This window comes from Scyliorhinus torazame, chromosome 13, assembly GCF_047496885.1.
Source record: "Scyliorhinus torazame isolate Kashiwa2021f chromosome 13, sScyTor2.1, whole genome shotgun sequence".
Classification (NCBI taxonomy): domain Eukaryota; kingdom Metazoa; phylum Chordata; class Chondrichthyes; order Carcharhiniformes; family Scyliorhinidae; genus Scyliorhinus; species Scyliorhinus torazame.
In genome coordinates, this window is record NC_092719.1 from 84,591,704 (window position 1) to 84,604,836 (window position 13,133).

The following is a 13,133-nucleotide window of genomic DNA, read 5'->3' on the forward strand; positions in this document are numbered from 1 at the left end:
AAGTCTTTGACAGGGTGCAGAGAATTTGGACAAGGTTTTCCTACCTCCTTAGACCATAAGACCATAAGACATAGGAGTGGAAGTAAGGCCATTCGGCCCATCGGGTCCACTCCACCATTCAATCATGGCTGATTTCAACTCCTTGCAACATGTTTTTCAACAGAGGAGGCAACTTGCCATTGGCCCCTGGGTGGACCTTCTGGTCCCGCCAATTTTGCGTGGCTCGCTTGCCCCACCACCGGGAAACCACCACACGGGGTAGCCTTCGGCGGGACTGATAGATCCTGCCGGGGGGAACGGCTGGAAAATTCTACTTGTGGGGGGCTTCCCAAACTAGGATCCATAAACATAAAGGCAGTCACTGATAAATACAAAGGGGGAATTGAGGAGAAACTTCTTTACCCAGAGAGTGGCGAGAATGTGAAACTCACTCCCACCTTGGATCTCTCCTCATACGGCAGCCCCGCCATTCCAGGAATCAGTCTGGTAAACTTTCAATGCACTCCCTCTATAGCAAGAACATCCTTCCTCAGACAAGGAAACCAAAACTGCACACAGTATCCCAAATGCATGCTTACCTTCAGCGACTGGTGTACGAAAACACCCAGGTCGCTGATGAAATTCAACGTGGGCAAGTGCGAGGTCTTGCACTTTGGAAAAAAGAATAGAGGCGTGGACTATTTTCTAAACGGTGACAAAATTCATAATGCTGAAGTGCAAAGGGACTTGGGAGTCCTAGTCCAGGATTCTCTAAAGGTAAACTTGCAGGTTGAGTCCGTAATTAAGAAAGCAAATGCAATGTTGTCATTCATCTCAAGAGGCTTGGAATATAAAAGCAGGGATGTACTTCTGAAGCTTTATAAAGCATTAGTTAGGCCCCATTTAGAATACTGTGAGCAATTTTGGGCCCCACACCTCAGGAAGGACATACTGGCACTGGAGCGGGTCCAGCGGAGATTCACACGGATGATCCCAGGAATGGTAGGCCTAACATACGATGAACGTCTGAGGATCCTGGGATTATATTCATTGGAGTTTAGGAGGTTGAGGGGAGATCTAATAGAAACTTACAAGATAATGAATGGCTTAGATAGGGTGGATGTAGGGAAGTTGTTTCCATTAGCAGGGGAGACTAGGACCCGGGGGCACAGCCTTAGAATAAAAGGGAGTCACTTTAGAACAGAGATGAGGAGAAATTTCTTCAGCCAGAGAGTGGTGGGTCTGTGGAATTCATTGCCACAGAGGGCGGTGGAGGCCGGGACATTGAGTGTCTTTAAGACAGAAGTTGATAAATTCTTGATTTCTCGAGGAATTAAGGGCTATGGAGAGAGAGCGGGTAAATGGAGTTGAAATCAGCCATGATTGAATGGTGGAGTGGACTCAATGGGCCGAATGGCCTTACTTCCGCTCCTATGTCTTATGGTCTTATGGTCTTATGAATAGGATGGGAATAGAGGGATACGGACCCAGGAAGTGTAGAAGATTGTAGTTTAGTCGGGCAGCATGGTCGGCACGGGCTTGGAGGGCCGAAGGGCCTGTTCCTGTGCAGTGGTTTTCTTTGTTCTTTGTTCTATACTACATCTGCCATTCATTTGCCCGCTCACTCAACTTGTCCAAATGACTGCATCCTCCTCACAGCTCACCCTCCCACCCAGCTATGTATCATCTGCAAATTTGGAGATATTACATTTAGTGCCCTCATCTAAATCATTAATATATATTGTGAATACCTGGGATCCCAGCACCAATCCCTGTTGTACCCAACTAATCACTGTCTGCCATTCAGAAAAAGATCAGTTTTTGCTCCTGTCTGCCAACCAGTTTTATATCCATCTCAAAACACTACCCGTAATCGCATGCGCTTAAATTTTGCACACTCATATTTTATATTGGACTTTGTCGAATGCCTTCTGAAAGCCCAAATAAACCACATCCACTGGCACTAGAAGGAATCATCAACAGTGCTGTCAAGCATCACTTACTCAGCAATAACGTCCTCACGGACACTCAGTTTGGGTTCCACCAAGGTCACTTAGCACCTGATCTCATTACAGCCTTGATTAAAACATAGACAAAAGAGCTCAAGCCAGAGGTGAGGTGAGAGTGACTGTCCTTGACACCAAGGCAGCATTTGACAGAGTATGGTATCAAGGAGCCCTAGCTAAATTGGAGTCAATGGGAATCAGAGGGGAAACCTCTTCGCTGGTTGGAGTCATACCTGGCAAAATAGAAGATGGTTGTGGTGGTTGAAAATCAATCATCTCAACCCCAGGACATCACTGCAGGAGTTCCTCACTAATACATCCCACACAAACTAATCCCACATTCAACCCTCACTAATAGACCCCACACAAACTGATCCAACGCACATTCTTCACTAATAGATACCATACAAACTAATCCGGCACTCAATCCTCACTAATAGATCCCACACAACTGATCCAACACTCAATCCTCACTAATAGAACATAGAATTTACAGTGCAGAAGGTGGCCATTTGGCCCATCGAGTCTGTACCGGCCCTCGTAAAGAGCACCCCACTTAACCTGGACACCTCCACCCTATCCCCGTAATCTTTCTGGACATTAAGGGCAATTTATCATGGCCAATCCATCTAACCTGCATATCTGTGGTCTGTGGGAGAAAACCGGAGCTCCCGGAGGAAACCCACAAAGACAGGGGGAGAACGAGCAGATTCCGCACAGACAGTGACACAGGCCGGGAATCTAACCTGGAAACCTGGAGCTGTGAAGCAACTGTGCTAACCACTGTGCTCCGATCCTGCCACCGGATTCTAGAATTTACCCACTACCAACATCAGGTTAGCTGCTCTATAATACCCTATTTTCTCTCTCCCTCCCTTTTAAATAGTGGGGTTATATTCGCTACCCTCCAATCTGTAGGTACTGTTCCAGAGTCTATGCTGTCTTGGAAGATGACCCACAATGCATCCACTATTTCTAGAGCCACTTTCTTAGATACTCTGGATGTAAATTATCAGGAACTGAGGAATTATCAACCTTCAATCCCATCAATTCCCCCCAATACCATTTCTCTTCTAATACTGATCTCCTTCAGTTCCTCCCTCTCACTAAACCCTGTGTTCTCCAACATTTCTGGTATTTTATTTGTGTCCTCCTTTGTGAAGACATATATTTAGTTGGTCAGCCATTTCTTTGTTCCCCATTATAAATTCCTCTGTTTCTGGCTGTAAGGGACCTACATTTGCCTTCATCAATCATTTTCTCTTCACATACCTATAAAAACATTTACAGTCAGCTTTTATGTTCCCCGCAAGCTTACTCTCATACTCTATTTTCTCCTTCTTAATCAATCCCTTGCTCCCAATCCTCAGGTCTGTTGTTTTTCCTGGCCAGTTTGTATGACTCTTCCTTGGATCTAATACTATCTCTAATTTCCCTTGTAAGTCATGGTTTGGCTACCTACCCATTTTACTTTTGTGCCAGATAGGAATGAACAATTGTTGCAGATCACCCATGCTCTCCTTGAATGTTTGCCATTGCCTATCCACCGTCATCCCTTTAATGTAACCTTTCCCAATCTGTCGTAGCTCCCTTTATTTAGTTTCAGGATCCTAGTCTCAGAATCAATTGTGTCACTCTCTGCCTTTGTGAAGAATTTGATTATATTGTGGTCGCTTATCCCCAAGGGGCCTCACACAACTTGATTGCCAATGATTCCTTTCTCATTATATAAAACCCAGTCTTGAATGGCCTAGTTGGTTCCTCAATGTATTGATCCAGAAAACCATCCTGTGTACAGTCCAGGAATTCCTCCTCTACGATATTGTGACTAATTTGATTTGCCCAATCTACATGCAAATTAAAATCACCCATAATTACAGATGTTCCTTTATCGCATGTGTCCCTAATTTCCTGCTTATTGCCATTTAATCAACAATGCAACGCCACCGCCTTTTCCTTTTTGTCTGCCTTTCTAAAATACTGAACACCCCTGGATGCACAAGCACAAAACACAAGAAATAGAAACCGAAGTAGGCCACCAGGACATTCAATACGACCATGGCTGATCTATGCCGGCTTCAACTCCTTTTCTGTGCCATTTCCCCATAGCCTTCTATTCCTCAATCTATCAAATATTTATCTACTTCCACTTTAAATACTTCTAATGATCCAGCCTCCACCACCCTCCGGTTCAGCCTCCACCACCCTCCGGTTCAGCCTCCACCACCCTCCGATTCAGTCTCCACCACCCTCCAATTCAGTCTCCACCACCCTCCAATTCAGCCTCCACCACCCTCCAGTTCAGCCTCCACCACCCTCCGATTCAGCCTCCACCACCCTCCAATTCAGCCTCCACCACCCTCCAATTCAGCCTCCACCACCCTCCGATTCAGCCTCCACCACCCTCCCATTCAGCCTCCACCACCCTCCAATTCAGCCTCCACCACCCTCCAATTCAGCCTCCACCACCCTCCAATTCAGCCTCCACCACCCTCCAATTCAGCCTCCACCACCCTCCGATTCAGCCTCCACCACCCTCCAATTCAGCCTCCACCACCCTCCAATTCAGCCTCCACCACCCTCCAATTCAGCCTCCACCACCCTCCAATTCAGCCTCCACCACCCTCCGATGTTCAAATCCCATCCCTGGTCACCTCACAGCCATGTTTCCATAATCCTGACAATATCATACCTGTTTACATCTATTTGTTCAATTAATTAATCCACTTTATTGCAAATGCTCCGCGTGTTACGGCATAAAGCCTAGGCTTGAATTTTTAACATTCCTTGTCCTGTTCCCATTATTTTTCACTGTGAGCCTATTCAATTCTGGCCCTTGATTTCTCTGCCTATCACTTTTCTTTTTCTGTCTTTTGTTCTTGTCCTTGTTTCCCCCCTCTCCTCTGACTCCTTGCAGAAGTTCTTATCCCCCTGCCATTTTAGTTAAAACCCTCACTAAACACTCTGGGAAATACTCCTCCTCGGACATCAGTCCTTGCCCTGCCCAGGTGTAACCTGCCCAGTTTGTCCCACCTCCCCCAATGTCCCAGGAATCTGAAACCCTCTTCCCCTCGCACCATCTCTTCAGCTACTTATTTATCTGCTATGTCCTGCTATTTATTCTCTGACTAGCATGTGATTGATTCCAGAGATGAGGGGTTTGTCTTATGAAGAGAGATTGAGCAGTTTAGGCCCTTACTCTCTCAAGTTCAGAAGAATGAGAGGAGATCAAATTGAGGTATACAAGATGATAAAAGTATTGATAAAGTAGACGTCGAGCGGATGCTTCCTCTTGTGGGGCAATCTAGAGCGAGAGGTCATAGTTTTAGGATAAGGGTAGCAAATTCAAAACAGAGATGAGGTGAAATAACTTCTCTCAATGGGACATGAACCTGTGGAATTCAGTACCCCAGACTGCAATGGACCTCGGGACATTGAGTAAATTTAAGGAGATCAGCTATGATTTCATTGAATGGCTGAGCAGGCTCAAGGGGCTGAATTGCCTAGTCCTGCTTCTAGTTCGATTGTTCTTATCCTGAGATCACTGCCTTTGGGGTCCTACTTTTCAATTTCCTAACTCCCTATATTCTGCTTTTACATTCCCATTTTTAACTATGTTATTTGTACCAATGTGTACCACGCCCACTGGCTATTCACCCTCCCCCTCCAGAATATATTGTGCCAATTAATCAATAGATTATTGATTCAAACATAAGAAATGGGAGCAGGAATAGGCCATTCAGACCTGTATGCTTATCCCACGATTCAGTAATATCAAGGCTGATCTTCAACCTCAACTCCAGCTTTGGACATTGTCCAATATTCATTAGTCCCCTTAATATCCAAAAATGATGTGAAGTTGATTCGTTAGTTGCCCCAAAATTCCAATAACACAAGTAAAATCATCTCTGCCCAGTATTCAAAGTTTGCGCGATGGTGCAAATGTTTGCATTTCATGGATTATACCAGTATTCTTCAATACTTTTTTTCCAGGGACCCATTTTTACCAACCGGCCAACCTTCGGGACCCAACCCGGCCCACTTTCGGGACCCAACCCGCCCGACCTTCGCGATCCACGCCGGCAGACCTGAGCAACCCACCATTTTCCCTTACCTTGTTTGCTGCTGATAAAAATGGAGGAAATGGTTTTGGGTCCCTTTGGCCCTCGTACATGCTCCTCCAATGGAACCTGTTGGATGAAGGTGAAGCCTTCCAGTGAAGCCTTCCATCTGTCCAAAGTTCTACATTTTTTTCCGTAAAATTTTATTAAATAAACCCCCCCCCCCGAATTTGTAAAAAAAAAAATATAAAATGAATAAAATAAATGAAAATAAAATTAAATGAATAAAATAAATTAATAAAATGAATAACCCCCCCCCCCCGAACTTGTAAAACAAAAAGTTGCGACCGTTTAAAAAAATAGCGTCCGCACTGCGCATGCGGCTGAATTTTTTTTAACATGTTCGCGGCCATTTTAAAGGCCGCTTGCAGCCAGCGTTATTAAAAGCCGGCTGCTGCGCGGGGATTTGCGCGATCGGGAGCGCCGCGAAGAACGGCTCCGCGACCCTCCCGACACCCGCCCGCGACCCACCCGCCCCCGAGTTTGAAGAACACTGGATTATACAGCATGAAACATTCTTTAACTTGTGAAGGGCACATGCATGGGTATGTGTGTGTGCGTGCGTATCATGCATGTGTGTGTGGGCATGCGAATGTGTGTATAATAATAATCTTTATTGTCACAAATAGGCTTACATTAACACTGCAGTGAAGTTACTGTGAAAAGCCCCTAAGCGCCACATTCCGGCGCCTATTGTTCGGGTATGCGGAGGGAGAATTCAAAATGTCGAATTCACCTAACAGCATGTTTTTTGGGACTTGTGGGAGGAAACCGGAGCACCCGGAGGAAATCCAGGCAGACACGGGGACAACGTGCAGACTCCGCATAGACAGAGACCCAAGTCGTGAATCGAACCTGGGACCCTGCTAACCACTGCTACCGTGCCGCCCATGTGTGCATGTGTGCGTGCATGTGTGAGTGTCTGTGTGCGCATGTGCACGCGCATGTGTATGTGTGTGCATGTGTGTGTGTCCTCTGTGAGGTGATCCTTTCTTCCTGATGAAAAAATTGGCACAGGTCGCTGAGGTACATTCCACTCACTCTGGTACTGTTTGCAGAAGATAATAATTGACCAGGAGTTTTTAAGCGTTGGTTTAAGAAAGGCCACATGGGTTATAGGTGAGTTATTCAATCAATATCAGTTGTAATGGCAAACATGTTTTGCTAACATTGGCCAATTTTGCAGTTATAATGGATCTTGAATTGCTTACAGTGTTAGCTAATGTAAATAAATAGGTTAGGAATTTGAGGCCAGTCCTTCAGACTGAGGAAAGCTCAATGACCTTGCTGCACATGCCAAAGTTCTGAGTTTGTTTTTTACTGTATGTTAGAACAGTGGGAAAATAATCACACAAAGCTGCGAGGTTAATAATGGTGGAAGATTGCAACAGGAACGTTAAGTTGGTGGGGTCAATGAGAGGTGGCTTAATTTGTATGAGGCTGTTGGGTGCCTCCGCCAATAAGAGTGCAGCTCCGGCACATACCTCCCCATCCTTACCCATAGCTGCAAAATGGAGCAACCCCATATAATCTCATCCAACTGCATTAAACTGCCAGTCTTTAGGGCTTAGGTTACTTTCCTGGCCTCACCTGCCTCCCTGCTGGGTTGTACCTGCTCCCAGTCCTACATTAAATACTGGTGAAGGAAGAACTCAGAATGTCAGGAGCTTCGTGCCCAGAAACAGGACCACCTCATCACCATCAACATCCCAACCCCCTCCGCCCAAGAGACTTGAATTCAATTCCAGCTTCCAGAGAATTTTGGAAAATTTCAGAGTTATTAGCATTACTCTTCCATCGCTAATCTTACTTGGTATTGGGAAGTTAATAAGTGTCTGATTTAACTCAGCCCCTGGAATCCGTTTAACAGGCATGTATCCCGGTTATTCCTTCACATTGTTCTCTGCTATTGCTGTGGCCAGCGTTGTGGCATCAGCTTACCGTGGATGGCTTCATCATGTGACGTCCTACTTCTAACCATCCCATCCCCTCACTATTGGTCATCTGACACCCCAACCAATTGGAAAACCAGGAGTCTCATCATTATCCAATTGGATGATTCTTGAGTGTAGCAAAATGGCCTTTTACCCATTTCCAACCTGATTCTAACTGAAGAAATGGAAGTTCAAAGAAAACAAAAAAAGCGCTAAAATTTATTTTTCTTGCTTCTGTGATTGATCTCCCTGATTGTAGTGATTACTCGAGACTTGGAGACAGCTCCACAAGAATGCAGACTCCTAGCTATGGCCATTCCTTCAGCCCTCCCTCTCTGTTTTACATACTTTTACCATTCTCCCTTTGTCCTTTAGTAGTCCCAACTCTTCCTTGGCTATCCTTCAATTCTGATAAAACACTTTAATGTTTCCCTTTATCTTGATGTATTTTATGCCCTTAATCTCCTTTTCTTTTCTTTTTCTTCTGAGTTTTTAAATATTTGTTCTTGATTTCCTTCTCCATAACCGGTCCTAATTTTACTGTACAATTCCTTCTTAGATCAGATATTTTATTCATCTGTGGCATTATACAAGGTTGACAATTGGAAAGGCAACAGACTTTGTACCCTACCCATCTCATAGTTGTCACCGCTAGTCAGTAAAGGTATTGATTTTGTGATCTGCAGATTGAAAAGTTCCAAACTTGCGCTGTCTCAATACCAAGGGTTATATACAGGAATGCTGTTTGACACACAAACCTAGCTGTTGTGTGAAGTAAAGTTGCCATAGTCCCAGATGACCATAGGCTGCTTTCCCCTTTGAGTGGTGGAGCTGACTAGTGGAGGTTTAACCTGAGGATAACCACACTCAAGCGAGGGGCAAGGTTGAAAAGGCAGGCCTTCATGAATAACCGTTGTGTTAAGCAACCAATCTATCACAGGCAAAACATTTGCATTTGATGAGGAGGCAAGAAGTCAATGAGACACAGCTCATATGACATCTTCACATTGTCTTACACTCTGGCCTTGGAGTTGCACTGAGGGGCAACAACCCAAGAGGACTTAATTCATTGGCCTGTCATTTTTGAGGATGCATTGATTGCAAATTGTTTCTGACATTTCTGACGTTGAAAAATGCCAGATAGTCATGATAACGCAGTACTACCCCATAATCTCATTTCAAGACAGAAATAAACTCATGTGAAACATTTGAGATTACAAAACTCAAGATAGCGGAGGGGAATGAAAGCGGATGAGAGAAATTCAGCCAACCTGCCATGAATTATGTCCCTATATCATTAGATAGATTTTTGTTGCTTTGAGATTATTAAGGCTATGAAACAAAGCTAGGTAAATGGAGTTGAGGTGCAGATTGGCCAGGATCCAACTGAATGAAGGAGCTAGCTGAAATACTTACCCTTTTATTCAGGGCTAACTTGATTCATTAGTTACGTGAGAATGGAAATGGACTCTTAGTAATAAAAAGAGAAGTGGCACATTGTAAACAAAAGCTAACCTGAGTAACTTCGCAACACTAGTTGTTACTTGACAGCAACAATTGGCATTTGTCGTGGAAAGCCAATCAGACTAAACAAATGGACTCCAAGCCGAGGAAAGAGACATTTGGAGGGGAAACCAGAGGTGGATTTAAGAAGAAATTTAATGAGGAAGAAAGAGAGGCAGCGAGGTTTAGGGAGGTAATTCTGAAGCTTGCAGCTTCCTAAGTTGGATTGAAGGGACACATGAGGCCTGTGAAAACTGAAGAGCATAAGAGGCCATTTGGCCTATCGGGTCTGCAACAACCCTCTGAAAGAGTACCCCAATCCCCCACCCTATCCTCGTAACCACACCTACCCTTTTTGGGCAATAAGGGCAATTTAGCAGAGCCAATCCATCTGTGTGAGGGAATCGGAGCACCTGGAAGAAACCCACGCAGACACGGGGAGAAAGTGCAATCTCCACACAGTCATAGAACATAGAACATAGAACATTGCAGCGCAGTACAGTCCCTTCGGCCCTCGATGTTGCGCCGACCTGTGAAACCACTCTAAAGCCCATCTACACTATTCCCTTATCGTCCATATGTCTATCCAATGACCATTTGAATGTCCTTAGTGTTGGCGAGTGCACTACTGTTGCAGGCCCTTACTGCTCTCTGAGTAAAGAACCTACCTCTGACATCTGTCTTATATCTATCTCCCCTCAATTTAAAGGTATGTTCATCTTGTATGCCTCAATTAAGTCACCTCTTAACCTTCTCTCTAACGAAAACAGCCTCAAGTCCCTCAGCCTTTCCTCATAAGATCTTCCCTCCATACCAGGCAACATTCTGGTAAATCTCCTCTGCACCCTTTCCAATGCTTCCACATCCTTCCTATAATGCGGCGACCAGAATTACACGCAATACTCCAAATGCGGCCGCACCAGAGTGTTGTATAGCTGCAACATGACCTCATGGCTCCTAAACTCAATCCCTCTCCCAATAAGGAATTGAACCTGCGTCCCTGGTGCTGTGAGGGGGCAGTGCTAACCACTGTGTCACCCAAGTACATTAGAGTATTACTTATATATTGTATAAATCATACTTATAGCTGCATCTTGAAAATATTTTCAGGCTTAAAACACCACGAGCTCGAGACATGCTTGATGCTGGAGTGATTGTTGCTCTTGGCAGTGACTTCAATCCTAATGCTTATTGCTTTTCAATGGTAAGTTAACTGTAAGTTATTTTTAATTGTTGTTTCATTAAAAGCAAATATAGTGGATGCTGGAAATGTGAAATAAAAACAGAAAGTATTGGAAAAGCCCAGCAGGTCTGTGTGGAGAGAGAGAGAGAGTTAACGTTCCGAATGCGTATGACCCAATTTCCAGCATTTTAATCAATCTCTGTCAGGTCTCCCCTCAGCCTGTCTTGGTTGACAATACCTGGACCAAGATCATTGAGCCTACCTGAATAGTTAGGTATCTCTCTCCTGGACCTTACCTCACCCACTACATGGGGAAACTAAAATGGGATCCGATACTTCAGATGAAGCCTGACCAGAAACCCATCCAGCGACAACAATATTTTAAAAAATCTATGTAATATTCCTTAATACCACCTAATACCCTGCTGGCTTTAGCTGCAGTTTATCTGTGCTTACCATGAACCTTCAGAGATCTATGTGCAATGACAGCAAAATCATTTTCTCTGAATCTCAATCAGTCAATTTCTTGAAAATTAAATGCGTATTCTTGTGTTGGCCGGATCAACAGATGGTAAATGTGGGGACTGGTTTAGCTGGACAGCTGGTTCGTGATGCAGAACGAGGCCAACAGCACGGATTCAATTCCTGTACTGGCTGAGGTTATTCATGCCTTCTCAACCTTGCCCCTCACCTGAAGTGTATTGACCCTCAGGTTAAATCACCACCAGTCAGTTCTGCCCCTCAAAGGGAAAAGCGGCCTATAGTCACCTGGGGCTATGGCGACTTTACTTTACATGTCACACTATACTTATCAAAATTGTATGGTCAATTCCCCCAGAACATCTAAATCTTTCTGAATTTGATGTCACTCTTAGAATCACAGAATCCCTATAGCACAGAAGGTGTCCATTCGGCCCATCGAGTCTACACCAACTGCCTGAAAGAATACCCCACCTAGGCCCGCACCCCTGCCCTATCCCCATACCCCACCTAACTTTTGGACACTAAGGGACGATTTACCATGGCCAGTCTGCCTAACTTACACATCTTTGGACTATGGGAGGAAACTGGAGCACCCGGAGGAAACACACGCAAACATGGAGAAAACGTACAAACTCCACACAGTCACCCAAAGTTGGAATTGAACTCGGGTCCCAGGCGCTGAGAGGCAGCAGTGCTAACTACTGTGCTGCCCTTCTACTGCCTCAGCTCGTGGCGCCATTAGATCATTAATAAAAACATGAGACGTGTAATCGAGGGCCAATTACTGGGAAACTCCACTACAAACAAATGTCCAGACTGAACCATATCTGCTAACTGCAGCTTCTTTTCTGTAGGATTGGGACCAATTCCCAATTCAATGTGTTTTGTTATGCTTCCTTTGTAACATAAGCGGCTTCCTTGTGTTGCATTTGTCAAGGAAGGTCGAGATGTGTAAATAACTTCAACTCATTTATTTACACTATGTACACTTTTATAACTTGAGTTTGACACTACTGCTAATCCTATTATAGCTACCTAACTGACTAACCGTCTGCTGTCTTCCACGTGGTGGGTGTAATATTGAATCAACCCTGTGCCTCTCCTCACTGACTGTCTCCACTGGCCAAAAGGGGTGATCATCTGTGTGGTGTCCTTTATGTATAGGTTGGTGTAATGCCCCCCTGTGGTTGTGTCACCTCCTTGTGTATCGTGAATGTCCATTGGTCACCTCCTATCTAACTTATCTATTGGTTGAGTGTGTGTGTGTGATGTTTCTGGTGCTCCCTCTAGTGTCTGTCTAGCTTACATGTATTTACAGTGATGCACATCACCACATCCTCCCTTTTTTTTTCTGTTCAAATTTTCTGTACACTTTAAGAAAAACTGAACAAAGAACAGGTAGAGAAGGTAAGGTATATATAAGTCATGGGAACGGTGATTAAACAAGAAGTCCAAATCATTCATGTGAGTCCATAAACCATCAATCATCATGGTCAAATGTCTCTCTTGGTTATGAACGCCATCAACAGGAACCAAGAAGTGGCCGAATCACTGCGCTGTCCGATTTGGAGTCTTTTTTCTTTTTGTGTTTGTGGTGGTGCTGTCGGATGGCATCTTGTAGCTGATAGGTCGTTGACATTGAAGAGGTACCATCAACAGTATCATTCGAGGTCATGGATGTGCCAGATGTTGAAGTCGGATGAGACTGTGCATACTGGTTCTGGCCACATGCTGTGCTGGAAGGGTGATTCTGCTGAGAAGCGTTGAAGCATGTCGATTTGGAGACAGAATTGCTGCTCGCATCAATGTCTGGTGATGGTGTGAAACTAGAACCTTGCATCTGATAGGAATATGCTGTCTGGCCAGGCTGTGGTGCAGCAAATCCTGGGCAGTGACTAAGGCATCCAGTCTGTAGTGCAGATTG

General features: G+C 44.7%; 1 protein-coding gene across 1 annotated transcript in view; it reads left to right on the top strand.

Annotated features, from left to right (window-relative positions):
• Positions 1 to 13,133, top strand: part of amdhd1 (amidohydrolase domain containing 1) — a 54,270-nt gene that overhangs the window by 23,121 nt on the left and 18,016 nt on the right. The window contains exon 7 of the mRNA XM_072471927.1: positions 10,654 to 10,747. Coding sequence (XP_072328028.1) covers positions 10,654 to 10,747 — 94 coding nt within the window. The remainder of the gene's footprint in view (positions 1 to 10,653; positions 10,748 to 13,133) is intronic.